The sequence below is a fragment of the Thermobia domestica genome, chromosome 5 (genome assembly GCF_964235325.1).
Source record: "Thermobia domestica chromosome 5, izTheDome1.hap1.1, whole genome shotgun sequence".
Taxonomy (NCBI): Eukaryota; Metazoa; Arthropoda; class Insecta; order Zygentoma; family Lepismatidae; genus Thermobia; species Thermobia domestica.
Genome location: NC_137458.1, coordinates 291773967 through 291801060, shown reverse-complemented (window position 1 = coordinate 291801060; position 27094 = coordinate 291773967). Strand labels below are relative to the sequence as shown.

At 36.2% G+C, this 27094-nt stretch overlaps 1 protein-coding gene and 1 non-coding gene across 2 annotated transcripts in view; one reads left to right on the top strand and one right to left on the bottom strand.

The window, feature by feature from the left end:
• Nucleotides 1-3221: 3221 nt before the first annotated feature.
• The window catches only part of LOC145686691 (uncharacterized), a 37686-nt gene continuing 13813 nt past the window's right edge, over nt 3222-27094 (bottom strand). Inside the window, exons 3-6 of the mRNA XM_081760236.1 lie at nt 19276-19676; nt 18584-18828; nt 14609-14770; nt 3222-7423 (exon numbers count right to left, since the gene is read on the bottom strand). Of these exons, the coding sequence (XP_081616362.1) occupies nt 5814-7423; nt 14609-14770; nt 18584-18828; nt 19276-19676 (2418 nt within the window). The 3' untranslated portion in view covers nt 3222-5813. The remainder of the gene's footprint in view (nt 7424-14608; nt 14771-18583; nt 18829-19275; nt 19677-27094) is intronic.
• On the top strand, nt 16995-17068 carry TRNAR-CCG (transfer RNA arginine (anticodon CCG)). The gene has a single exon. It is a non-coding gene; the product is annotated as a tRNA-Arg (tRNA).

Here is a 27094-nt window from a genome sequence, read left to right as displayed (position 1 = left end):
GATATCGGCTTTACGATATCTTCGTGAAATTTTATCTCTTAGGAAGGAAAACTAAATCATTCTGACCTTCAAATGGCTCGTATGAAGAAAGATGAGGAGGATGTTTCCTCCTTAACTGAACTGCTTGCCAGTGCGTGGACAAATCCATTTGAGCTATGTCTAACAAGTATCATACATTTGTCAACAGGATTATCCATACCTGAAGATATTGTAGATGATATGCTGAAAGCAAAAGAGAACGGAAAAACAGCATACAGTGAATTTCAGACTTGCTTGAATAAAGGTAAAGGTTTTCATGAGCCTATATATATTAAAAGATTGAAAAACAAGTTGCTCGAAGAAAGTTCTACGAAACAACTCTACAAACAGAGAATTTATATTTCAGTGTGACCGTAATCTTTACAGTAAAATGACCTTTACTGCTGAAAAGCATGACCTGGATATGCGAGATGTATTCAGATACCCACATGGACAACTTCCTTGGTCTCTTGCGAATGCAGACGTTTACTAAAGAAAACTAATAAAGCTGCAATTGCCCATCACTTAGAAAGCTTTTCGCGGTCATGTAAAACAAGTAGATGCCAATCAGGTTGTATAATAGACGCAATTGGTTTATTACATTTACTAAATAGGGAACACAAGACATTCGAAGAATTATGAGGTATTCCTACTACAAAATCTTAAAACATAGGAAGCAGCAGTCAAAGAATTGACGTTGTTTTCGACGTCTATCACAAAAATGCTATTAAATCCTCAGAAAGGAAGAGAAAAGGATTACAAGATGGAATCAGCTTCAGTCACATCAAGAGCGGTCACAAGATAATCTTTTGGAGAAAACTTCTGAGGAGCACAGAAAGTAAAAATAAGTTAATACGATTTTTGGTCGAAAACTGGAAAGATGATGGAGGGAAACAATTGGCGAGAAAGAAATTTTTGCTACTGTTGATAGTACTTGCATGAAAATATCAGTTCGTGATTCTGAAATCGTAGAAAATTTAATTTCCACTCACGAAGAGACAAATACACGAATCTTACTACATGCAAAGCACGCTGCTAATGTTTTCTCAACAGTTTTCTGTTATTTAAACGATACGGATGTTTTAGTTCTCTCAGTTGGACTGTACTCGGATATTAAGGCAAACTTATTCATGTAAGAGGTCTAAAGAATCGAGTGAGAATAGTTGATATTGGCAAAATAGTCTCAGCTTTAGGCTCTGGACGTAGCATAAGCTGTGATAGGGTTCCATTGCTTGTCAGGTTATGATCTTGTAAGCGCTTTCTCAGGTCAAGGCAAGACCAAGGGATTGAAAATGGTTGCAAAAATAATGATTATGACTAAGCGTTCAGAAGTTTAGGTTGAGAATGGTCTCTTTCTAAAATAAAAAATAAATAAATAAATAAATAAATAAAAATAAAAAAACTGTTCAAGGCAATTCAGAAATTTATCTGATGAGAACAAAGTTAAAATGTGTCAACGAGCTATGTTATAAAATTTTTCGAGAGAAAGGGAGTCAAGTTAATAGTTGCCAATTACCATCATGCGAGGATATTCTGCAGCAACATACAGCAAGCGCTAACTATCAAGCAGGAATTTCGAGAAGTATTCTTGAAAATATGCCAAATATACCAGAACTTCAAGAATATGGGTGGACAAAGGATAGTAAAGGAACACTACGCATAAAATGTACAGTCGGAGCACCAGCACCAAAAGTTGTACTTGATATTCTGTATTTTAATTGCTCTAGAAAGAAATGCAGTCGACAGCTCTACCTGCCTGCAAAATAGAGTGATGTTCAACAGGTTGCATGTGAACCTCCCCACAGTTAGTGGAATATAGTTATCATCAATATAACAGTTATTGTTATGACAGTGATTCAAGTATTGAAAACTAACTACAGGACAGCTTTTTAAATACAGAGTTATTACTGCTAAAAGAAAAAAAAATCGAATTAATTATGGGCTTCTCTATTCAATTTTTTTAAAATGTATTTTTTCTCGCAATTCTTGAAGTAAATTTTTCAGCTCCCATCTATGCATATGACTAGTTTTGTTACTAGGACATTAAATTGGTGCAAAATTAGTGAAGAAACAGAAATCGAAAATAGTAAGACCGTTGGAAGTCTGCGACCTGGGTATGAATTATCAAACTTCGAAGATTATAACTATTGTAATCAATGATTCATATTTCTGTTAGATAGTGTCTTCTATGATGCTTTTCCTACATTAAAGCTCAGATTATAGACTTTCTTGTTCCTTCGGGGATATTTTTCAACCTGAGTAAACATACTTCTGTAAAATGCAATTGTAACAAAATAATTAAGTTAGAAAATTGGATAATTTAAACACTTCTTAAAAACTATCAAATATATATCAAAAGCGATAATAATCAAAATTAAAGTCCTTTCTTTGGATTTGATTTAAAAAATACTGGAATTGGATAAAGGGGAGCCGAGATATAAGCCTTTGAAGATTTCCTGTTGGGTGCCATTTTGAATGGTCGCCATCTTGAATAGCTACCTTACTCAGATGTCTATCACCAATTCTTGTATTCACGATAGCTCACTGATTAATTGTTGAAAGTTTGGTCTAGTACCCCCATTTTATACCAAAATGTAAATTTTTGGCTTCTGGTACAATGACTATGTCAGAAAATAAGGAATCGACTAGAAAAGATGCAACAAGCAAAGCCTTTAGCGTTGTCCTTATTAAAAGCAGAGAATCGAGTAAAATAAATATCCACGGGCAACGCCGTCAATTACCGGCTCAGCTGACATGCACGTATCTGACAAAACTTGGACTTAAATGCCATCATTGGGAGCTCTCACTAATCAGCTTAGCTACCCCGAACACTATTGATTCGACACTAATATCGATCGTTTTCGATTATATTGAAGTGAAACTTACCTTCGCATGCCCCTAGTATTTTTTTTTTCTTTTTTTTAGGTCGTAAGTCATATGTGTATGTCAACTTGTTTTTAGATATGACTTTACATACCCGAGTTCCATTTAATCGTAGAAATTCGTGAGATAATCTATATTTTTTTCTATTTACACAACCTCTTCCCCTTTGAAGCCCTCCTGTTCCCTTAGGATATGAACCAAAAAGCTCTATATAGTCTACGGTCTCTTCAATAAAATTACTTGCAGTATGCTAAGTCGACATACATTTATATAATGGATAAACAAACAAACGAATATTTATTTTTATATATAAAACGAAATATGACAAGTCAACAATATGGATTTATTTTATATACAGGATAAACAAACAAACGCACATTTTATATATATAACATGAAGTATATCAAGTCAACGGTATGGATTTATACACAGGACAAACAAACGTTTATTTTTATACATAAGCTGTGCTTTCCATGAACACGTAAGTCTAGAAACGGTCAATATACCACACAACATAAATAAAAATGGCACGATATTTCGAAGTCCAAGAAGGGGAAAGACAACCCTTCTGCATCTGTGAGAAAATTGTACAAATTTATTCAGTAAGGTCATTAGAAACAGACTACTGCTACTATTTTTCATTTCTTTCGTTCTTTCAAAAATACACTTATTGTACATTTTTCTGTAAGATGTCTAAAGTTGACAAGTTTCTAATGAAAATAATAGTAACCAAGAATAGCAGGTTTCACTGTGTATCCGAAACGGCACCGTTTTCATCAATATTTATTATAATATTTGCTGAAAAATTTGTTTAGGAAACACTTCTTGAAGTTTTTGCAAACATTTTTCATGTATCTTCCATTTACCTAAGTTATTTGTACTTAGTGAATAATGTAAAACTATGTTCAAGGTAACAATTAATGCAAAAGATTACCTGACATAACCAAACCACCTCTTTGAACTGCGGTATGAGAGGGACAAAATTAATCACACATCACATTTCCAAAATATTTCATGAAACAGGCAAAAGTGCAGAGAGATAAATTCTTAGTATACTAAACACTAAATTAAGATCAACTTGAACGCCGAGACCGAAACGAAGGTTTGAAATCTTGAGCATTGTAGCAAAAATCAAAGTTTACAGCACTTTCGAAATACGAGGCACGTCCACAAAACAAGTGTACAAGAGCCCTCACGGGCAGAGGAAATTTGTTATTGCTATGTTGGGTACACTGTCATATAGCTTAGCTCCTACCTTTTCCAGCGAGCCAATCATGCGTCAGTACGACCACACCTGTAGCCACAGTAACGTCTTCAGTGAAAGATGTCGATAAAATCTGCCACCAAGTGCGAGATTCGCAGCGTTATCCGTGATCTCGTTGTGAAGGGAAAATCTTCGTCTGAAGTTTTTAACGAGATCAAATCAGTTTATGGCGAAGGAGTTATGAATCGTACGAGTGTGTTTAAATGGTATCGTGAATTTAAAAACGGTCGAACTGATGTGCAAGATGAGCAAAGGAATGGAAGACTGTCAATTTTGACTGATTCGCTAGTTGAAAAATTTGAGGAAGCTGTTAGTGGCGACCGCAGATTGACTTTGGATGAGCTTTCGATGATGTTCCCACAAATTTCCAGATCTCTGCTGCATGAAACAATCACAGAAATACTCGGATTTCATAATCTGTGTGCAAAGTGGGTTCCAAAACAGTTGACAGAGCAGCACATATTGAATCGAATTGCAACGTCCAAACAGTATGAACTTGAAGGTGATTTTCTACACTCTACTGTGACAGGGGATGAAACTTGGGTTGCCCACTTTCAAACTATCATCTGTTCACCTCCCTGAAGATGCACATGGTTGGTAAAAAAAGTTCAATTGACGAGAAAGTGAAGGTAGAGGTGAAGAAATGGGCCAAAGAGGTGGCGGCAGACTTTGACCAAGGCATAAAATAATTGATCCCTCGTCTCACTAAGTACATCGAGAGGGATGGCGACGACGTGGAAAAACAGTTGACGTGTGTACTGATGTAACCATGTTTAAGTTTTGTTTTAAATACATTTTTTGAAACCTATAAAAATCTAGTACACTTATTTTTTGGACGTTTCTCGTAACTTTAGCAAATACTAGTTTATTAGCAAATATGTGTTTACAAGTTTATATTTTACATTTCTGAAAATAAGACAGATATGAACTTCCATATTTATACAAAGATACGAAAAAAAAAATCAACCAATTTCATTTTGTTTAGTATTTTAAAAGTATACAGCATATCCACGTTTGCAGTAAATAATTAAGAGCAAAAATGCATTCAGTGACTGTGCTTGTACTGTGCCGATTCATTCTTTGATACTACTAAGCCACTTCCCTGGATGAAAACTAAATATGGAAAATGTTGATATTGACGTATTCAGTGCATGAGTTTTTACTGCATTACCCTCCTTTTTTTTAACCATTTAAATAACACTTTCTACATTCCTTTCTCTCTCTGTTAAGAAAATTATGAAAAAGTTCATACATTTTGATCAGTTGTATTGAAAGATTATTGCTTATATGGAACTGATAAAAAGCTCCCGAAATACAACTGGGAAAAACAGACGGGTTCCTATCCGTGACAAACTGTCCCAAGAACTTTAGTGAATCAAAACCACAGATGTATGCAAACATCTAAAATTCATATGCACCACAATTTTAAAACACACAGTAACGCATTGTGAACTTAATTCACTAATAATAAAGCACATTCTATATTGTTCGAATGTACAGTACTATAGGGTCAATTACTGGTGGGAGTATACTTTATTCAAATACCACTCTATGTTGTACGTCCATTTTATATATAGCCACGGAGCTGTACTCTAAATAGCCAAGCATTAAATTTTCGTTCTTTCTCGCTAGAATTAAATTCTCGTCCTCATGTACGTTTCTCCATATTTAAAAATAGATTTTTCTTATACACTAGATTTTTCGGGATTTTTCCCTCTTGCCCACTTTTTTTCGGCACCATACCCGAAGTACTATTTGGCACACTAATAAGAGATGGGTTAATTGGCGTAAAAGTTCCCACAGTTACATTTGGTTTCACAGGCGCCATGACAAGGACAGCACAATTCTTCTGGGATGGCATACGTAATTCACTTCGATTAGACGCAGATGAAATGCTTGTGTTTCCTGAGGACACAACTACACCTTTTCGTTCGGGAATATTTCTATTTGGATTATTTTGAGGTTCATGAGCATTTATCAACATTATTTTGGGGTCATTTGATTTGGTTGAAGACTCACTTGATGTCTGTAGCGAACTAGTCTCTTTGACTGAAAATGAATTAATGATTTGCAAACCACTTGCCTGACTACTAACAACACCAGGTTGCAAAGGAATTACTACCTTAGTAGAATTACTATTAACCAACCTCTGAATCGGTTGAACTGTTTGCAAATTCATACCATGAAGAATGTTTTTTGGTTCAACGACTTTTTTATTATCTTTTCGTAATGTTGTTGGAGCGAGAACTGCCAAAATATTACCTGGAGAATTGTTTTGTGACACGGGCAAATACACAGTCTGCAAACTGTTTGTTCCAGCAGTGTTTGATAAAGGTGGCAAAAATACTACTTGATTGTTTACAAAAGATTGAGCTGAACTGATGTGTTGACCTGCTTCAGACGCATTGGCATGTGTTAAAGATGTTCCCTGTTCACTTGAATTAGTTATGCTGCGTACGAATGAACTTGCAGTATTTGCTATCAAATTACCATTTGGTAGCATAGGTGCAAGTATTAGTTTTGGAAGACTGTTTTGTACTTTACTATGTGTCTCAGTAGAGTTTGCAATACGTGAAATGACCATCGGCATTTTTGCAGCAACACTCTTTACGGTCGATGAAGTTAAACTTTTATTCGAAATAGATGTTACTGTCGCAAACTGATGAACTTTATTTGAAACCGCATCGTTTGAGCATCGAACAGGTTCAACCAGTGCAGTTTGACGGTTGCTTTGCGGAGGAACGTCTTTTCGGTTTAAGTTTTCAGTCCGTGTTTCTGGCCATGCAATTTTATATGTACCTGACGCATCTAACACTAGTTCAGCAATGCGTTTATGAGAACATTGTATAGCTTCCTTTGACGAAAGTTTATGCTCATTATTCTGACCACATGGAGCTTTTTCTACTACATTCGGGGTATTACTATTAGCCAGTGGACCTGGTGACTTACTGCTTGAATTTCTAATCGTTTCTTCTATAACAATACAGTCTTCATCTCTTTCTTGTAGTGGCAATATCGATGTTATCGGACGATTTTCCGCCAGAGAAGAAACTGTAGTTGTATTATTTTGAAGAACTGCCACAGAACTTGATGTGTTTTCTTTTCGTTGTCCCTGAGATGTCATAGATTCCGATGATACTTGACTAAAATTAACTTGATTTTCACGTGGACGTACCACCCGACCTCCACACTTCTTACAGTGAGAATGTTCGCTGTTGTTTCCATTGAGTTTCTCCTTGGTTGAAGAAACTGTAACACCTACAAACAGAAAACAAATACAGTAAATATTCTATAACTATTCTATGAGGCCTTGTTTCCATATTGTCACAACACACTGAGATCTAAGGGGAGTAATATATAGAGTGGGATGCGCAGAGTGTAGGAAAATTTAGAGAAGAAACTAAAAAAAAAAAAAAAAAGATGGAAGAAAGAATAAAACAGCACAGAGATGACGTAAGACTGAACAGGGACAACAACGCAATATATAAGCGTCAGAAAGAGGCAAACCACAGGATAGCGTGGGAAGGAGCAGAGGTCATACAAGCAGAGAACAGGAGGTCGGTAAGAAAATGGAAAGAAGCCAGGGGAATTATGAAGGTTGGAGACAAGGTGATGAATTGGAATGCAGGTTTCGCGATAAATAAAAAATGGGAGAAGAAAAGAAAAGGAAGAATAAAGAAAGAGAAAAATTAACAAGGGAACATAACAAGGATAATTAGAGGACAAGAATGTGTAACATACTTTGTTTGTTACAGACAAGTTAATAGGCTCAATATAAATTTTGGATTATCTTACTTATATTATTATTATATTTTAATAGAGCAATTCAAAGTTTTGTATGTTTATTATTCTTTCGCAACCGTTGCGTTGTTATGCAGATTTTGTTGCGTTTGGACGGTGGCTTTTCGTGGTAAACTGCTCTTGAGTCTGTTTTGCTAATGTTTTTCTTCTTTTTCTTCTTCTCTTTGAGTTGCACAGAGTAGGAGAATTTACAGGCATAAGGGGAGTACGGAATGAGGCCAGTCTTTAACGTTGATTTAGAGTTCGAATTAATGTTGTCGTATTCTTTCTTTTCTATATTTTATTTATTAATGTCTTGTATTTTGTGTAAATTATCTTTATTTCATTCAACCAAGCGTTGGTAAAGACTTCACCGAAATTTCCGTCAGAGAGAATGAGAGAGAAGCGACGCGGTGAAATGACTGCTTTTATATATACTGTGTACTTCACCTACACCCGATTGGAATTGTTACTTGTGTCTTCTTTCCTTGGTGAAAGAAATTCAATTTTTTGAAGTGTTACGACTCATCCCGTTATTATATTATATTTAAAATGATTCTCGAAGGAATCAGGCTACTGAAAGTCATGTTATTCGTCCAGTATTGTTGGTGAGAAACGAATGATTCTAATGTCAAGAGGGTAGGCCAGCTGAGCACATGGTGGTTCCTTTGTACTTCGGATTTATGCAGCTGCAGCGATAATGGAAATTTTCTCTCTCTTGTAGCAGCATTCCAGGTAATGTGGTTAACTTTAAGTCTACGGTGACTGTTCTGCATTGGAAACATCAAAGTGAAGTGAATTTAAATTTCTTTATTGGAAATATCGAATCTTGAAACCCGAACTCGTGGGAAGTTAATTGATATATTTAGTTCAGTTAAAATTTTATGGAACAAGATTGTGCTAAATGAAACTATTATTCCTTCTTGAGAGCTATAGTGGTCTATCAGAGTTGAGATAAACGGAAATAAAAGTACTGTCGTTCTCCGTATGTACAAAATAATATTTGTGGGTACTAAAATGTATAGCTTACAACCGTATTTCACACACGACACGATGTCCGAGTAAAGAGTTCCTATGGGAGGGACCTTCTCCCACGGGGCCTGGCCTGTGCGCGGCCTCGAACAGTTCTAGCTAGTCCTCTTATTATGTAAGTCACACATTGTGTTAATCTCTCTCTCTCTCTCTGCTGTGATGTCTATTAAGTCTTGTGTTGAACCGAATTATCAGTTTATTTGTTTATTACATACTGTTAAAAGCTCCAGTTTAAGTAAAGTTTCGTATATCATAGATTGATGGTATTTACCAGTGCTCATCGCTGTTTGCAATATGTTCATATGGCTATATTGGTAAGGTTGCCACGTTACAGATGTTGTGCTTAAATAGAGTCTACACGTTTTCCAGAAGTTTTATTCGCCTTTGGTGTTATTCTACGTTAAGAGTAAATAGGCTTAACGTCGTTCCTCTCATTGAGTTTATAGACATTTTAAGCTACGTTAAGTCCAATCGCTCTCTGTCAGTTAGCTGTCTGTATATATATATATAGGTATTTTCTCGTCCATCCATCCAACGTCTACCCAGTCAATACATATATTTCTCATCCAATCGTCGTCTACTAGGTGTACTGTATATCATCTTGTCCATCGTCTACCAAATGTAGATTGTCCATCTACTATCTACTGTTTACACTGTCCGTCTAACTTGTCCGCCCGGAAGGGAACATCATTATTAAGATTCAAGTCTCTAGTTGCTGTGTCGGCCCGGTTGAATGTTCGGCTGTACACGTTATCATCTAAGCTGTTACGGCGTAGCGAGCTATGTAAAGTGTGTGAACAGAAGTTCGATCATGCTGAAGTGGTGACTGAGATTTCAGGTGTATAATATTTGACTTCGTTATCATTATGACATTAAAGTTAGTAGTAAAGTGCGCCCATGGTTGGAGCTGCCGAGGGGGGATGTGTAGTAAATATTTCTCCGTTCCTTCGTTGGTTGTTGACTTCGGCACCTGAACTGAGCTACGATAACACTTCTTTCAGCTGGCGCTCGCTCAGGCGAGAATTACTCTGTTCTTGTTATTGCGCCATACATATTATGAGTGATGTGAAGTTCTTAATGTTTATTCAACTGGTTTCTGACTAAAATACAAGTGTTTCTCTTAAGCGGCGTGACTAAGTGTCAAGTAATTTTTTTAAAACACTTACCGTACCATCTACTCCGAACTATTGGTTTACTGACAGTCCTGTTATGAAAATTGAATGATGGAACTCTGATAATGGTTTGTATTGTAAAACGAATTTGATGTGAAACTGACAGACAGAAGCCTAGTTGTATTCTTTTGATTTTTTTTTCTAATGTCCATATGTTATCTTATATGTCAAGGCACCTTACTCTGATTGTAATATTTGGGTTTAACGACAGCGATGGAGTAGTAAGAATGGAAGTATTGTTAATAAACTATATTTAGAATTGATTTTTTTTTTCTCTTCAAAGTACTTCAGATAAATCAAGGTAAAATATAAATATACACATATATTTAAGGTAAAGCTTTATTAAAAAGGGTGAACTAACTGGAGCTAGTACTCTTTTCTCTAATCTGCATGCGCCGGAGGTAAGTTTCTGGTTCTTCGTTTTCTTTTTCCGTTGCGCAAAGAATTTCCTTCTTGGTTCCTTTCGAGGTTGCCAGGACGTCGAATCAGGGATCAAGAAGGTGAGTTCAAGGGAGGCGGTCGTTACGTATTGGCAATAGTCAAGCCTTCCGTTGGACTAGGTCATAAATTGTAGTAGTGGTTACAAATGTATCCAGCAAAAACGTATATTTTTAATTGGACAAGTGCGCAACTGTACAAGCGAAAGTGAATAATGCAAGTGTTACTTTTTAATGAAGGTACAGAGCCTAATTAAAAGTTGATCTCCGGGAAGTATATAAGAAGTGACCAACTCCCAAGTAACCATAAGGAGTGGAAGTCTGATGAAGACACAGTTATTGTGTTGAAACTGTTACGTGATTGTGTTTTTATATATATTACCACATAGCCTTGCACAGTGTGCTGTTATGTTTACTAAATATTCCTGACGCGGTGGCTCAGTGGTAGAGCGTTAACCTCTGGTGCTTGGGGTTCCGGGTTCGATCCCAGCCCCCGCCAAGTGAACTTTGTGGTGGACAAACACCGTGTGCGTGGGTTTTCTCGGGGTTCTCCCGTTTCCTCCCACTTTCTTCATTCCACCATTTCATTCATTTCTCATCTTCACTGTCTCCTTTAGCCTAACCGGCATAATCGGGGACGTAAAACTCGAAGATTTCATTTCATTTTCTAAATATTCCTGAGCTTCACACTGCATATAACCTATTATGATTAATGTGAGAGGCATAATTAACATCCCTACGGTCTGCAACGCAGGAAAGAATATGGGAAAGGATCAGAGGAATCAACTTCGATTTTGGTAATTCTTAAACGTTATATTCTTAAACTGCAATTAGCTACTCCAAAATAAACGGTTTATGTTACAATTAATCAAGCTGGCTTGTTTACTTCAGCAATGAGTGCAGTCCCTTCCCCCTCTCTCTTCTCTCATCACAAGTCCTGTACTTTTATACTCCTTCTCTTTTAAAACTAATAACTTTTGATGATGATGTAATAATGTTGTATGGAATGGAAATAAGTACGCTTATCATTACATTTTACGAATAAATTATCACCTCAATCAATTTACATTTCTAATTACATTAAATATTTCATCTGATAGTTGATTTGCTTTTGTCAGTTTTATTTAAAATTATATATGCAAACATGTCAAACTCCATATATGAAAGACGCCCAGCTGGCTGACTGTTCAAAACCGTTGTCCGTTTGATGTCTCTGTACTCAATACGAGTGTACTTGAGATTTAACATGTTCGTTTTGTTTGTTTTCGGGAGCATTGTACAGTGCATTTTTTAGTGAAAAATTGTATTATAGAGTGTTTCTTTTATTTCCCTTGTAGACGGAAGTGCTTCACGTACCTTATAAGGCGTTGAAGAATCTCATTATCCTCTTGAAATTCGAAATACGAGAAAAATGCGTGACGCAAGCCTCGTAAACAAGGACCAAATTATGACACTGAGAAGCGAGGGTTATTCAAATAGACAAATCACCAAAATTCTAGGTATACATCACACTATCTTTGGTGGAATAATACAGAAGCAAGAATACCATGGTGTATCTTCTCAATGAGAACAGAGTGGCAGAAAATGAAAGCAACTGCAAGATTGGATCGAGAAGTTTTTCACTTGACTATATCAGACAGAGCTTCCAGCTTCAGGAAAATTGCAGCGGCTATTTATTCTAATGCTGGTTCCAACATAAACCGGACGACTGTTGTCAGACGATTGAATGAAAAAAGGTTACATGATAAAACTCTACGAAAGAAACCACTTTTAAATGTCAAACTTGTAATTAGTAAAAGAGAGAGCTCGTCAGTAGATACGGTGCACGGATCGATGAACAGTGGTGACACGTAATTTTCTTGGATGAGGAGAAGTTTATGATTGTTGGAAAAGACAGTGGAGTGAAATTGTGGACGAGTAAAGGAGAAAGTCTCAAGCCAAGGTGCGTTTCTAAAGGAAGGAAATTTGAAAAAGTGTGATATTATGGGATGCTTTACCTCAAAGGAGTGAGATGAATTAAAATCTGCATCGCCTATCTCAGCGTTTCCCAACCTTTTTCAACTTGCGGCACACTTCAGGGTAACTTGAATTCTCGCGGCACACATATTATTATTATTATTATTATTATTATTATTATTATTATTATTATTATTATTATTATTATTATTATTATTATTTGAAAATATAAAATACTGTAGTATTTTTTTCTGATTACTGACATCCTTCTCACAGTGAAGAAAGCTAGACCGCTGTTTTTTCCCCGTGGTAAATCATTATGCTTATTTTTCACTTTAATTTAAAAATAGAAAACAATTACAATCAGATATAGGGCTCAAGTTGTTAAAAATACACTTTTTTTTTTCGAAAACTGTATCCAACCTTTCATTAAGGAGGAGGATCACTAAATAACGAACGAACAAACGAATCTCTTTTACTTTTAAAACACAAATATAGGTAATTCGTATGCATGTTTACTTTGCCGGAAGGATTGAATAATATTTTAAAATTTCAAGTTACGAAATAGTCTGCAACAATAAAGAAGCAATAATGGTCATAACAATGATAACAAATACTTTTTTTTCAAAATTAGAAATGTACAGAAAAATGTTCTACAGAAAAGTAACACAGTATGAAACTTTAAATTTTAGATTCATAGTAGTAATTTGAAATACAAATATACCTTTTTCTGTATGTCTTGCAATTTGATTGCTATAGAATTAATAATTTTGTTCCAATTTCCTCGCGGCACACCAGCGACCCATTCGCGGCACACCGGTTGGGAAACGCTGGCCTATCTGCTGACTATTTCTCAGATCACAATTTGAGTTTATTTATTTTGTGCGATGACAATATGGTCTCACAGGGCACTGAGTGTAGCGGACTGGCTTTTAAGTATGAGCTTCCAAAGATTATGGTGGCCACCAAATTATTCGGATATGAATCCCACTTAGAATCTATGGCATATTATGTCACAAAAAGTACATGGGAAGATATATCAGTCTAGGAGACAGCCCACTGAGGAATTGGTTTGAATCTGACACCTCGAACTGGATATTACATTGTCTGACACTTGTGAACATCAATTCCCATCGGTTTGCAGCATTAAGAGCTGCCCGTGGCGGTATAAGAAAATATTGAAATTTCATAAAGATTGTGGTGTAAACAATTTTCTTTTTTCGTTTAATTTCAATAACCTACCTACCATTTAGCGATAAACTTTGCACAAATAGTGTGATAATAAAAAATGTGCGTTAAATTTAATTTCTGGATTGTAAGGTCCCTTAATGTATAAAACTAAGTGTTATTATTTAATGTTCATATATACTACAGTAGCACAACATAAACATTAGGGAACTATTAAAAGATCAGTTGAAAAGTGTGTGACCAACGAGGTGTGTAAAATAGTGCTAGCATTAACAATATAACAGTTTTTTTTTTCAAAGTGGTGCTATATTTTGTGACATACTGTACTACATGCCACGTAGGGTGGGAAGATTCTACAACTTGAGAGGGGGATTTTTCCCTCCTAATATGTCTGAATAAAACAATGCTATGTAAGTCAAACTTCGGATCTTATCAGTATCAAGTGGGCAAGATTTGGTTACTTGATTTCTGCTACTGCAGGCAAACTACAACAATATGCATGCAGGAAAACATTAATACCCTTCATGATTTAGATACGACCGGCAAACATCTAACATAAGTAATGTTAGACCATGGATATATCCAGGCTCGTATCCACGGGGGCTGGACCCCCCTAAAATTTTCACGGTAGACTTGGAAATGAACTATAATATGATTGGATCGGGAGCCCCCTAACTTCTACAACCCCCCCCCTCCCTACATTTTTGGACTGGCTACCGGCCTGGATATATCTACAAACATTGCTCCAACATTTTGGGATGAGAAAAGTGTCTTCTTCTTCTTCTTATAATAATAATAATAATAATAATAATAATAATAATAATAATAATAATAATAATAATAATAATAATAATAATACAATCAAATAAAATTACTACCTGAATATATAGCTGTCGATGAAGTTCCATCTTCCTGTTCTTTTTCTTTAGTCCCACTATTTCCAGAAAATACACCGGTGTTCTGCCCCTCAGTAGTCTCATCAGCAGAGTATGGCGCCCCGTGTGGAACTGCTGTTCGTGAATCGGCGACACACTCAGTAACTACAAGCAGAGGACAGTAATATTATATTGAATGTCATATTCATCCCACTATTAAACATTAATATATTATGTCAATATATACAATACAGTCTAGTCAAAAAACTTACTCTTGAATTTATTATTACTTACTGCATATTTTAAGCATATTCTTATAAATGATATTACTCGATTAACTAACTACTCACTAAATAATGTTGCTTCCAATTGTGTTTCTTGCAGTATTTCCAATGCGTTGCTCTTGCATTTTTCGTCAGGATCACGATTTTTTTTTTTTTTTTTTTTTTTTGGTCTTCACATTTTTCTTGTTTGTCAACAGTGGTAAAATAACGAATATTGTGCAATATAATTTAAAAAAAAAAAAAAAGCTACTTATAATCCTTCCTTAGGAAGCATAAATATTTTCTTTGTTTCGGAACGACAAGCTAGTTTCGTCTTCAGTGGCAAGATAACAAGGGTAAAAACAGGTAGGAGATAAAAGGTGAAAACAAGGGATACATACCATTAAATAAATGTAACGTAAAGAATGGATCCAGAAATGTCAGACAATCAAAAAAGCAGGGTTGGCAAAAACCATGGTTTTTATTGAAAAAACAAAAAAAAAAAAAGTTTTTCTTTTGTTTAAACCAGGTTTTTTTTTGTTTTGTTTTGTTTAAACCAGGTTTGTTTGGTTTAAATAATTTGCTCTATATATTCATATCATATATGGACAGAAATAAGTTTGTTTCATCTTGATGTCATTATGCAACAACCAGGTTATGCTGGAAGGGGTCACATAAGCTTAAAGCGGAATAAAAAAAGCTTCTTGAGTTACATCCGAGAGAAATTGTCCTCCATTTGAACCCGGAACCAGGACTAATTGGCCACAAATGCGATACGTCTGCCGACTCACTCACGAAGGACTCCTGATAAAAATACGTTGAACTGATCTTTATATGCTTCTTGATATAATTGTCAAGAGTAATTTCAGAAGAGCAAAAAGATAAACAGTTGCACAAGTGAAACTATTATACAGAATTACATATGGACAATTTCAAAGTACTACGGAGTACAGAAGAACTAATTTAGTTCAAGTTAGTTAACAATGACTTTTATTGGTCCAAATTGAAGAAATACAACGACTTAATTTGCATATCAGTAAGAAAAGAGAACAAAGATACGAATTATTTGAGTCCACTTTGGCTCACACTCATTTATACATAAATAGATACCAAAAATACTCTCATTTCACTAAATGCCTCTCGTCGGGTCTGTATGACCCCCCCCCACCCACACACACAAAGTACAGCATTTCGAAGTATTTTATCAATAGTAAACATTGAAACGAAACAATATTTAGAATCTTTCTTTGATTGCAATTACATAACAATAATAACAACTACAAAAAAATCCAAAAACAAACATTTATAAACTTAAAAAAAAAAAAAGTTGCTTTTGTAGTATAATCTTTTTGAGTAATGAATGGGGAATTTAGGTCTGAATATAACACGAATAATATACGGGAGTGAAACGTGAAACCCACAAATGTGTGTTCATCAAGATTTTACAAACACTTACACTTTTACGAACACTTTTCGTTTTTTGGTTTAAACCAGCCAACCAGCCAACCCTGCAAAAAAGTCTCAAAAAGTGGACATGTCGGGATCGACGCTTCATTTAAAACAACATACACATAATATAAAACAGGTTAATGTAATAGGTTCAGCAAAAACAAAGAAACAACGGGAGATTAAAGAATCATTTATTATTCATAAATATAAACCGCCTTTCAATTTGGATTTTGGCAACATTGATAGAATTTAAATACCTACCTTTGATGCATATTTTGAAATGAAATCTTTAAGTTTTACGCCCCACGATTATGCCGGTTAGGCTAAAGGAAACGGTAATGATGAGAGATGAGTGAAATGGTGGAATGAAGAAAGTGGGAGGAAACAGGAGAACCCCGAGAAAACCCACGAGCACGGTGTTTGTCCACCACAAAGTCCACACGGCGCCAGATGGGATCGAACCAGGGACCCCAAGCACCGGAAGTGAACGCTCTACCACTGATGCATATTTTGAATCTGGCAATAGTGATGTAATATAGACATCGCGCTTCCTTCGATTCAGTTCATTTTTTGCGCTTTGCTCTGCTCGTGACATTGCAGGATCCATTCTTTACGTTACATTTATTTAGTTGTATGTATCCCTTGTTTTACACCTTTAACTCCTATCCGTTTTTGTGGCCCCGCGTGGCGTAGTCGCTAACGCTTTCGCCTCCGGTGCGAGCGGTCCCGGGTTCGATTCCCGGTGGGGGCACTCGGTCGAAAAAGTGTAAAACGCTTTTTCAGGCCAGCCACCCTGAATGAGGTTTTCCTGGGTTTTCCTCATTCACACCAGGCAAATGCCGGGGTGGTACCTAACTTATAGGTCCCAGGCCGCTTCCTTCCTTCCCCAATCCTTTCTTCCTTCCGTTTCCCCGGATTGCGTGCTCGCCGAGGGACGTCATCCCTCAAAACGTGAAGGGCTAAATGGCCTTAGATGCCGAAAGCCCAGAAATCTAAATCCCATCCCCCATCCCATCCTATCCGTTTTTATCCTTGTTACGTTGCCACTATAGACAGAACTAGCTTGTCGTTCCGAAACGTAGAAAATATTTAGGATTCCCAAGGCAGGATTCATTGGTAAATAGCCAATTTTTTGTTAATCTGAATAATCCTCTCATGTGCCCATATAATTTTAATTGTGCAATATATTCTATCGATACTAGTAGTTTATGTACTTGCCCCAGTGGATATAAATAACTTTATTTGCGAGATATATAACAATTAGTGAGTGTAAATTTAACGTTAGTACACTTATTCAATAACTAAAAAAAAACTGCTACTTTATGCTTTTGGGAGTCCTTTCCGTAGTCTTCTTAAAGAGGAACTTTAACATACTTAACGACCCGAAAACTATTTCATTTGAAATATTGGAAAGACGTACAACTGGAAGGAACACTATTTAGGTGAGTAATCAATTAATTATTACAATGTGTTCCGTACGCTCAATTAGTTAGTTTATAAACGAACTACAAAAGAGGACAAAGACTTGAAATTTAAAACCCGAATATCATCACCTTGACGTAGATATTTGCACTGTATCGAGTGGGTAGGATTGCGAGCCACAGAGGAACTTAGAGATATATCGGAAGCAGATAACTTCCAGAATTCATCTGGGAATTGGTCTAAATGGAACAACCAGATAAAGAGCGTCCTGGGAGAAGAAACGTTCTTCCAGCACTCAAGTTGATGGGGATCATAATGATTGGTACGGTATCCTGGTGTTAATATTTGACATGAAACATCTGACGTCACTTTTACTACACCTGTTCAAGATGACACAGCCGCTACTCTTGTCTTCTCTACCAGGACTAAATTTTTATGGATTTTTTTAAACCCTATCCACTCTACAAAATACGTATTTCTGATAGCCTTCAATTAGTAAAAGATACTAATACGTATTTTGTTCTCTTAATATCAATATAAAATTAACGGAATTTCAATGAATACTACTTACAAATATAAGCGCTCTGGTACCCAACATATGTTTAAAAGATTTTAAATTTGCTTCGGTAGGGGATAATGGCATTCTGGTCTGTAGAGTATTCTGAGTAATACAAGTGATCCTTACTAGAAAGAAGCTTAAGAAATGCTAATTTAGAGTATAGTATGATAATTACAAAAGTCCCAACCTCATACAATTGAGAATTATTCATGTACCTTTAGACATGACCACCAGCATGAAGAAAATAATTAACTCTACACGTTTACATTTGCATTTTTGCTATACCTGTTGAATGTGATGGATTTTCGTGTTGATGGATTTTCAGTTCTTTCTCTGTTCTGAAGAACTTATGGCAAGTCTCACAATAAAAATAACTTATCACAACTGGGAATCTAAGTTTCTCTACATTATCTTCTTCGATTCTTTTCTTCTTCCGTGCAATTTCTATATTGTCTCCGCTTCTTTTCATTTGACAACTTAGATTAGGTTGAGTCGAGTTACTTTCCTGATCCTCGTCTGAAGCTGTACGTCTGTGAAAAAGGAAATAAGTTAGAATATGACACAAGTCAACGAGCACTAATATTAGATTAATGTTATTTTTAAGAAACAACTATTTTATCTTAAATTACTCACCTCCATGTTCCTGATAATACAGTGATTTAAACTTCAACCAGAAACGCAAAAATCAACAAATGTGAGATTGCAATATATACCTTCCTCGCTGAATATCTTACAGATAAATGAAGTCACACGTTACTTGCCTGGGATACGCGAGGAGTGCGCTCAGTTTTAACTTCGAAGGCTAGAGGAAACCTTTTGGTAGACCAAGAAGGTCGGAGAATAACCTAAGGTACGTTGGGTAATAGCAATCTACATCAGACTGCTGGACACAAAATAGGATTTGTTCCTCCAGTGGTAAGCTTTTATTTTTTCTTAATCTAGAGAGTTAGATATTTAGTTAATAATAAAGAACATACCTTGAAGTATCGGTGGAACTCGACGAGTAATTTGTACGAGTCGTATTCTTTGAAGACTGATCTGTGAACAGTTTCCAAACTACATCTTGAGCATATTCGTTTTTCTCTAGACACTCTTCTTTCACAAAAGTCACAAGATCAGTCAGTTCCTCAGATCCAAAACCATTGTCCTTTAAAGTTCCAAACACTTCAGGTTCCAATACTTTCTTCAACAAGTCTGAAACACTTAATGCTAGAGGATCACTAAACTTTTCTTCCCCATAATCTGGTGGCTCTGTCTTAACTGCTGACAACATTGTGTTCGTGACATTTTGAAACTCAGGTGCTGATATTTGGCCATTATTAACGTCACACCGTGCTGAATTCCGTGTAGCAACTACTGCTCTTGCAATTTCCGCAGCCTTAAAGAAATAAATAAATAAAAATAAAATAAATAAATAAATAAAAAATAAAAGCTGATCACTAACCTTATATATTTTGTAGATCAATATGATATGATGCCAAACGATTGGCCAATTTGCAGTTGTCTTAACAAGGAGATGAAAAGGTAATGCAAGGTTTTATTTATTCATTTAGTTTCAAGTGCATGGAAGCAAGACATAACAATGCCAACAAAAAATTAATAATTATTATTTTATTGAAACATGTATTATAAAACTGAAAGTGACTATGCTTGTGACTCTCAATCTCTTGAACCACCCGACCGATCTCGATCAAATTTTCAACATAGATGAGGTTCGGACCTGGAATGGTTTTTATCATATTATTTTGACGGTGTAACTTAGTGGATGGGAGAGGGAAAGACGTTTAAAAATAATCGAAAATGGCCGATATTAGTATCGAATCCATAGTTTTCGGGGTCGCTGAGATGAACCGTGACACGTCTGATGCCGTTTATGTCCAAATTTAGCCACGCAACTTGGGGGAGCGAGAGGGGTATATATACAGTGGAATCTCGTTAATTCGAACTTGGATAATTCGAAATATTGGATAATTCGAACAGAAGTCCATTCCCCTTGAAAACTGTATTGAAAACAATACTAAAAAATCGTGGATAAATCGAACTTTTGAACCTATGTTTGGATAATTCGAAGTAAATACAGTTGAAAATGTTTAATGTTGGAGAGATGTAAACAGAGAAATACAGTTTTAGCGTGTTTTCAGTTATCCAGATGCAGCCATAGGGAAGAGTAATACAAAAGATAAATAGAAAATCTATGTAGTGATAAAGAGGAAGGTGAGTTGGGGAAGAAGTAAAGATAGAGAACGTGTGTCAATCTCGTCTTGTTTCAGAATTGGTTGAAAATTTAAGATGACTTATTGATAAAGTCAGCCAAATGTTATTAATATCGTATTCCACGCAATACATGAAATTCAAGATTTATTGACCGTACAAAAACAATCAAATTCAAGCAAATGAGGTTTACGACTTCTTAGTGAGAACAGAATATTCAAATTGTTACTGGTGTTTAATTGTTTGGGCTATTCAATGTATGTTGTAGTGTTGTACGTAAATATATTTTCCATTGTACACGTAGTTTGAATTATGTAGAGTCAATGTCGTTTGCAGTTTGCGGTATTCGATCACGCAAATAATAAGCTGCTTTAAAGCTAAAGTCTACACCATATGAATATGTTTTTGATGCACAGTACTTTGGTTTCTTTGTTCTCATATATGTGAAAATGAATTTTGTTGGATAATTCGAATTTTGGGTAATTCGAAGTTTTTTCTTGTCCCCTTGGACTTCGAATTAAAAAGAGTCCACTGTATATATATATGATCAAAAATGAGCAAGGGGGCGCGGTGGCTCAGTGGCAGAGCGTTCACCTCCGGTGCTTGGGGTCCCTGGAACGATCCCAGCTCGCGCCGTGTGGACTTTGTGGTGGACAAGCACCGTGCTCGTGGGTTTTCTCGGGGTTCTCCCGTTTCCTCCCACTTTCTTCATTCCACCATTTCACTCATTTCTCATTATCACCGTCTCCTTTAGCCTAACCGGCATAATCGTGGGACGTAAAACTTAAAGATTTCATTTCATTTTTTTTTTTTTTTTTTTTTTAATGAGCAATATCAGTGTTGAATCCATAGTTTTCGGGGTCGGTAAGATGAACAGTGACACTTTCGATGCCGTGCCCCGCAACATGGGGGAGGGTTAGGTGGATATACTAATCTAATCAAAAAGTTTCCGGAATTCACTCACAAAATTAAAAATACAACTTTGTTCCTGAAAACTGATGTCCTCTTTGAAGTAATCTCCATCGACTGCAATGCACTTATGCCAGCGCTTGATCCAGTTCTCAAAACATTGTGGTACTTGATTTTCGAAATTTCCATCAGAGCCTTCTTCGATTTTCGTATTATCCCCTTTTGGCTGCTAAAACACGTTCCCCCTAATGGTTTCTTGAGTCGATCACACAGGAAAAAGTCAGGCGGAGCTAAGTTCGGTGACTGTGAAATGATATTCGTTACGTTTTTGGTGAGAAACTCGCGAATAATGATAGCAATGTGCGACGCTGCGTTGTCATGGTGCAAAATCCACGAGTTGTTTGCCCAGGGATCTTTTCATTTTAGGCGAATTGCTTCACGCAAACGTTTAACAACACCCAAATAATACTACTTGTTGACTGTCTGACTTTCTGGCAGAAATTCATGATCTACAACACCATTGTAATCCATGAAAACCGTGAGCATCACTTTTTACGACTGAAAACTTCTTTTTTTTCGGTCTTGGCTCATTAGGTGCTCGCCACTGGTAAACCGCTGTTTTGTTTACAGCATCATTGCCGAAACACTTTTCCAACATTTCTAAAGTCTTTGCCCCATTAAATCCGTTCTTAACGCACAATTTAATACACAATCTTTGTTGGAAAGATAACTCCTTTGTAAAAATCGAAACATGCAACCAAACAGATGTACTCAACACTGCGTCACTTTCACAAATGGCAAACTAGGATGTTCACATTGGAAGGAAATATCGCTGACAGTTGTGGCAAGAAAAAAAAAAAAAAAAAAAAAAATCAGGTGACAGAGTGTCACATGGTGGTGATTCCGGGAACTTTTTGATCAAGTGTATATTAGGATGGTCCTTATCCGTATGGTGAAATTTCAAAATAAAGCAATTTATTCTCTGACCCTCTAAAAAGTTTCCTTGTTATATAGAAATAATATGTGCAAAATATCTTGTAAGAATTTTAATATTTAGAGGTGGCTCAACAATGTTTACCATGTACAAGTTTTTCCATGTAAAAGTCTAATGCTAATTGTTCGAGTATTCTATATGTTTCATACAGTCAGTTATTCACAGTAAATCAATGTAACTGCAAAAGTATCAAATAGTCTCTACTGAATTATTACACAACATATTCCGATTGTGAATAACCCCATATAGGTTTGCAATCACTGATCCTGAAGCGCATACTGCAACTGTTCTTCAGTCTTAATGGGTCCTAACTGAGTCGCTTCTTCTATTAGGGTGACACCACGCTCTGCATGATAATTTGTGGTTGCTATTGAGTAAACAATTGCCTTAGCGGTCTTAAAGTCAACCCTATCATTCCCTATATCAGGGTCTTCATTGAGGTTCTCTAGGACGCAAAAGAAGAGCAGATATATACTTCTGAGTCTTTGTGTCACAAAATGGATGTGTGTCTTACTTTCTACCATTGCCAAATTCACCTCTGCTCGGATTGATATACTTTCTCCTCCTATCTCTGCTGAAGATTGCACCATAGCTCGTTTTATGTTAGAGTCTAACTTTGGATGAAAGAGATTAAGGAGAATCAAATCTTTTGACAGGTACCATAGATGTGGTGTCATTTTGTATGATGTTTCTTCACCAATCTCACATTCAGGATAAGCATGAAGTTCCTTAAGAAGTTGGAGATCATTTGTAGCTTCCGTAGAAACCTGGGGTACCAGAAACTAGAATTTAACATAAGTCTTTGCGAGAAATATGTTGAGATCTCCAATCCCTGCAACTCTCTCTATGTCAACTTAACTTGAGAACGGAACAACTAAACTTTAAGACTGTAGATTACCTTCAGCATCCAGCGAGCTTGATTCGTTGGTCTGGGGAACTTGATCTGGGTTGATGGAAAACATGGTGAACTTTCCAAGATTAACATGAACAAGAGCAGTTCGTGATAATCATCTCGCGGTTGACGATCCTGCAGTTCGTGTTCACAGAAAGAAATTACTTCATCCTGGACATCACGAATTTCTGCTGCTGCAAAATGGTTTGAGATGACTTCCACATACTTTCCCTGGTCAAAGTAGGGTGACTGTTCCTTGAAACGTTTGAACATGAGAGTGTCTGGTGAGCGGATGGGTCCTAAGCATGCTCCAAAGGTAGAGGTCAATAGAAGTTCCAGGATGTGATGTCGACATCGGAGTGTAGAAAAGTATGGCCTAGTAGGGCGTGTCATTTTTGAGGGTGAAATATACTTTCCTCAATTTTTCATGATGAGGGGTCTTAAAAGTATGTTTTTAGGTATGAGAAATTCAAATCTGTACTTAGTTTTGCGATTTAATAAATTCTAGCTAGGTAAATCAAGATTTGAATATAACACAAGAGCAGTTTTCGGAATTTCATACTGAAATACTTTCGAAAATGCCAAGCAATGCTATAAAATATATTATTTTTCCGTATGAAACATTTTATTAATCATCAAACGTATTAATAAAGCTAGAGATACAGTAAGGAAGAGTATATAACCAATACTTTGAGAAAACAGTCAATAAAATTTCTGCATACATAGATGTACGTATTGAAATACTGTACCGCTATTTAGACTTTATATTATTGCATTGCAGTAATTAAGAACAGAAAGCATTATTTTGATTACGTACTAGTATACTTTATAATTGTTTTAGTAAAAACATGTAACATTCTCCATGTTTGAAGTGTGTAGCTTCTGTTACAAATCATGAGAAACACATTTTTCATTGATTTTAAAAATACCTTACTCAACCACATTGACAAACTACTAATTTTCATTATAATAAATTATTTGGTAACTGCTGTATCATACAGTTCAAACACTTCTTATTTACTACTATAGTATTACTATATATATGCTACATTTGTATTACATTTTGTGATAAAGCTGTCCTTGTTTTACTACAAATGTATTCAAGAAACAGCAACAAGTAAGCAATACTATTAACCCACAAGTTATTCACAAAACAAGTTTCATTATGTCCTGTTTTGACTCATTTTCGGACATCATCTGTGGACTTACTTCTTGAACTATTATGTACCCCTCACGTTTCTCATGCGTATAGACTTTTGCTGCTGCCTCTGTGACTTGTTTCATACACCTTTCTATAGATTGAGCGTGATTTGGCCGATGAAAGTACCAATCGGAACTTCTACAAATTTCTTTACTACCACTGTTGAAAGTTCGCATGTCAAGGAAGGTTCATAAACACCTTTAGACCAGTCGATCATCTCTAGCACGAACGAGGCATTGGGGTCGATAGCAGGTGTTTTCCTCGGACGTATAGAGATATTTCCTTGTACTGCCTCACTTCTCAAGTTAAGTATCTTTTGAAGTACAGCATCCACAACAATTTTCTTCTGCATATTAAGTCACTGCAGTTGAAACAAGATGTGGCGTAGCCCTTTTTCCCAGCAATACTTGACTTTGATGTTGAACCAGCAGGGCAATAGACACTAACAATGTATTTCACTATCTGCCTAAGATTTATGAGATGTTTGACGTTAAGTTCATGTTTAAAAACCCACAAGCGACGCAGTCTATTTGCTGTAGTCAACCATCTTGAATGACTGACTGGACCAATTTCAAAAAGCACCAGATATCATGGAGGTTTTCCAGTGAGAATGGCCTGTGTAATCTGATATCCGTATGCTTGATCTGTACATAAATCTTTTAAAATATTTTCACTCAGCGCAATAAGAAGCTCTCCAATTGGAAGTTTTTGCTATCAAGGATCGATTTCAATTCCAGTAACTGCGTCTAGCAGCATACCTCCAATAGTACCTTTCTACTGATTGCTACACAAAATTATGCCATCCAGTGTTGTGATTAAGTGTCTTAAAGGTAACCCGCTGGTGTGAAGAGCACACACTAACCAATTTAGCTTACGACCGAGTTTGACTTCTACCCGATGCATAGTACGACCTTCCCAACCAGTGTTGATGTTGGTAGAATCACCTCCAATTGCTTGTAAGATTTTATCAATACCCTTCTAAAATCTTCAAGATTATCAGCAAAAATTTCAGCTTGCTTTTTATTGTCACAATCTTTCTGAGGAATGAAATGATAAAGATAGCGTCTACCTGGCTCGCTGTAAGCAGAATAGTGTTGTTCTCATATAATCCCAGGGAACTGGTGATTTGAATTTCCTGCTACCAACATAATGTTCGTAATATCTTCACAGCCGACAAAGAAGATGTAGTTGATTATACCTTGCTGACAGAACTCATCAAATTCTTGGTATACGGATTTCATTATTTTATTCTTGTGCTCTCTTCACTTTATTGTGATCAACCACAAGTCTTTGGTCTTTGTCAGCCATCAAGCCAACATCTATAAGGGCGGCAGTAGATATGGCAGCTGTGGCACGTAAGCCGTCACAATTCTCTACCGGTTCCAATCAAATTACTCCTATGGGTAAATGTATCAAGTTTTGTTTTTGTCTTAGAAGTCATTGCAAAGAAACATCAAGAAACCACAATGTTAATATAAAAACTAGTTGAAAATGTTTACACACTCAAATCTGAAGCCCTTAATCTTATATCCTTGGAGTTATTAAATAATAAATGTAAAAATTTTAGCACCCGTTTAAAATTGAAAATGTATCTAATGTAATGATTGTAGAATATAATTTTGACATAATACTAAAACTGTAACTCAGCAATGTGCAAATAGATAAAACTAATCTTAACAAGCATGTATTTCTGCTCAATAAATGAAATACAACGCTGGCGCCATCTATGAACAACAAATTAAATTTGTAAAAAAAGATCGAAAATGACAAAACTTTGGACTGATATTTACCTAGCAAAACAACATTATATCGAATTTGTAAATATATGCTTCGAAATACAATGTCAGGTCTTAACTTTTTAGCACCCCTCATTTTAGGATTTTGAAAATTGAAAAAATCGACACGCCCTAATGGCCTAGTAGCTGTTCAAGAATGATACACGCTCGTGATGGGAGACCAGTGTTGGCACTAGTAGTATCAAAACACATGGCACGAATCAAGTTTTCCAATCCCCATTCTTTCACACTACTGTACACGGGGTGAGCTCCCAAAGCAGTTTTCCACTTCCAAAGATAACTTTGGAATTTCTAGCAATTCCTTTTCTTGCGTGGTCGATACCAAAGTAGGCAGCCTCTCTATCTTATTGCTTCCACTAATATCACTCATTAGCTTCCCATTCCAGTGAGCTGCCAAAATTTTGTTTAGTTGAATGACTCTTTAATGTGAGTAGCAGCCGATTGCCTGTATTGTTGAGGCTGACGGTGGATGATTGATCTATTAATGGCTAACTCCCGAGGATCTTGTCCACTGGCCTTGGAAGCCTCGAAGATAATCATCATGGCACATCTGTTACTGAATCTATTTCCATCGAGCACTACGGTTAGCTGAGATGATTATGGCTTTTGCGCCTCGCTTTCGAAGTCGAACTTTAACTGATTTATTGGGCCTTGAAGCTTCCGTTGGATCTTCCACTTCTTCTTCGGTGTTGCTGCTTGCTAACATTGCTTTCTCGAATAAAATATCTTCTTGAAGTTTGGATCGTTGCCTTCTCCTCTTTTGTGTTTCTTCTTTCTTCACTTCCTCCTGTTT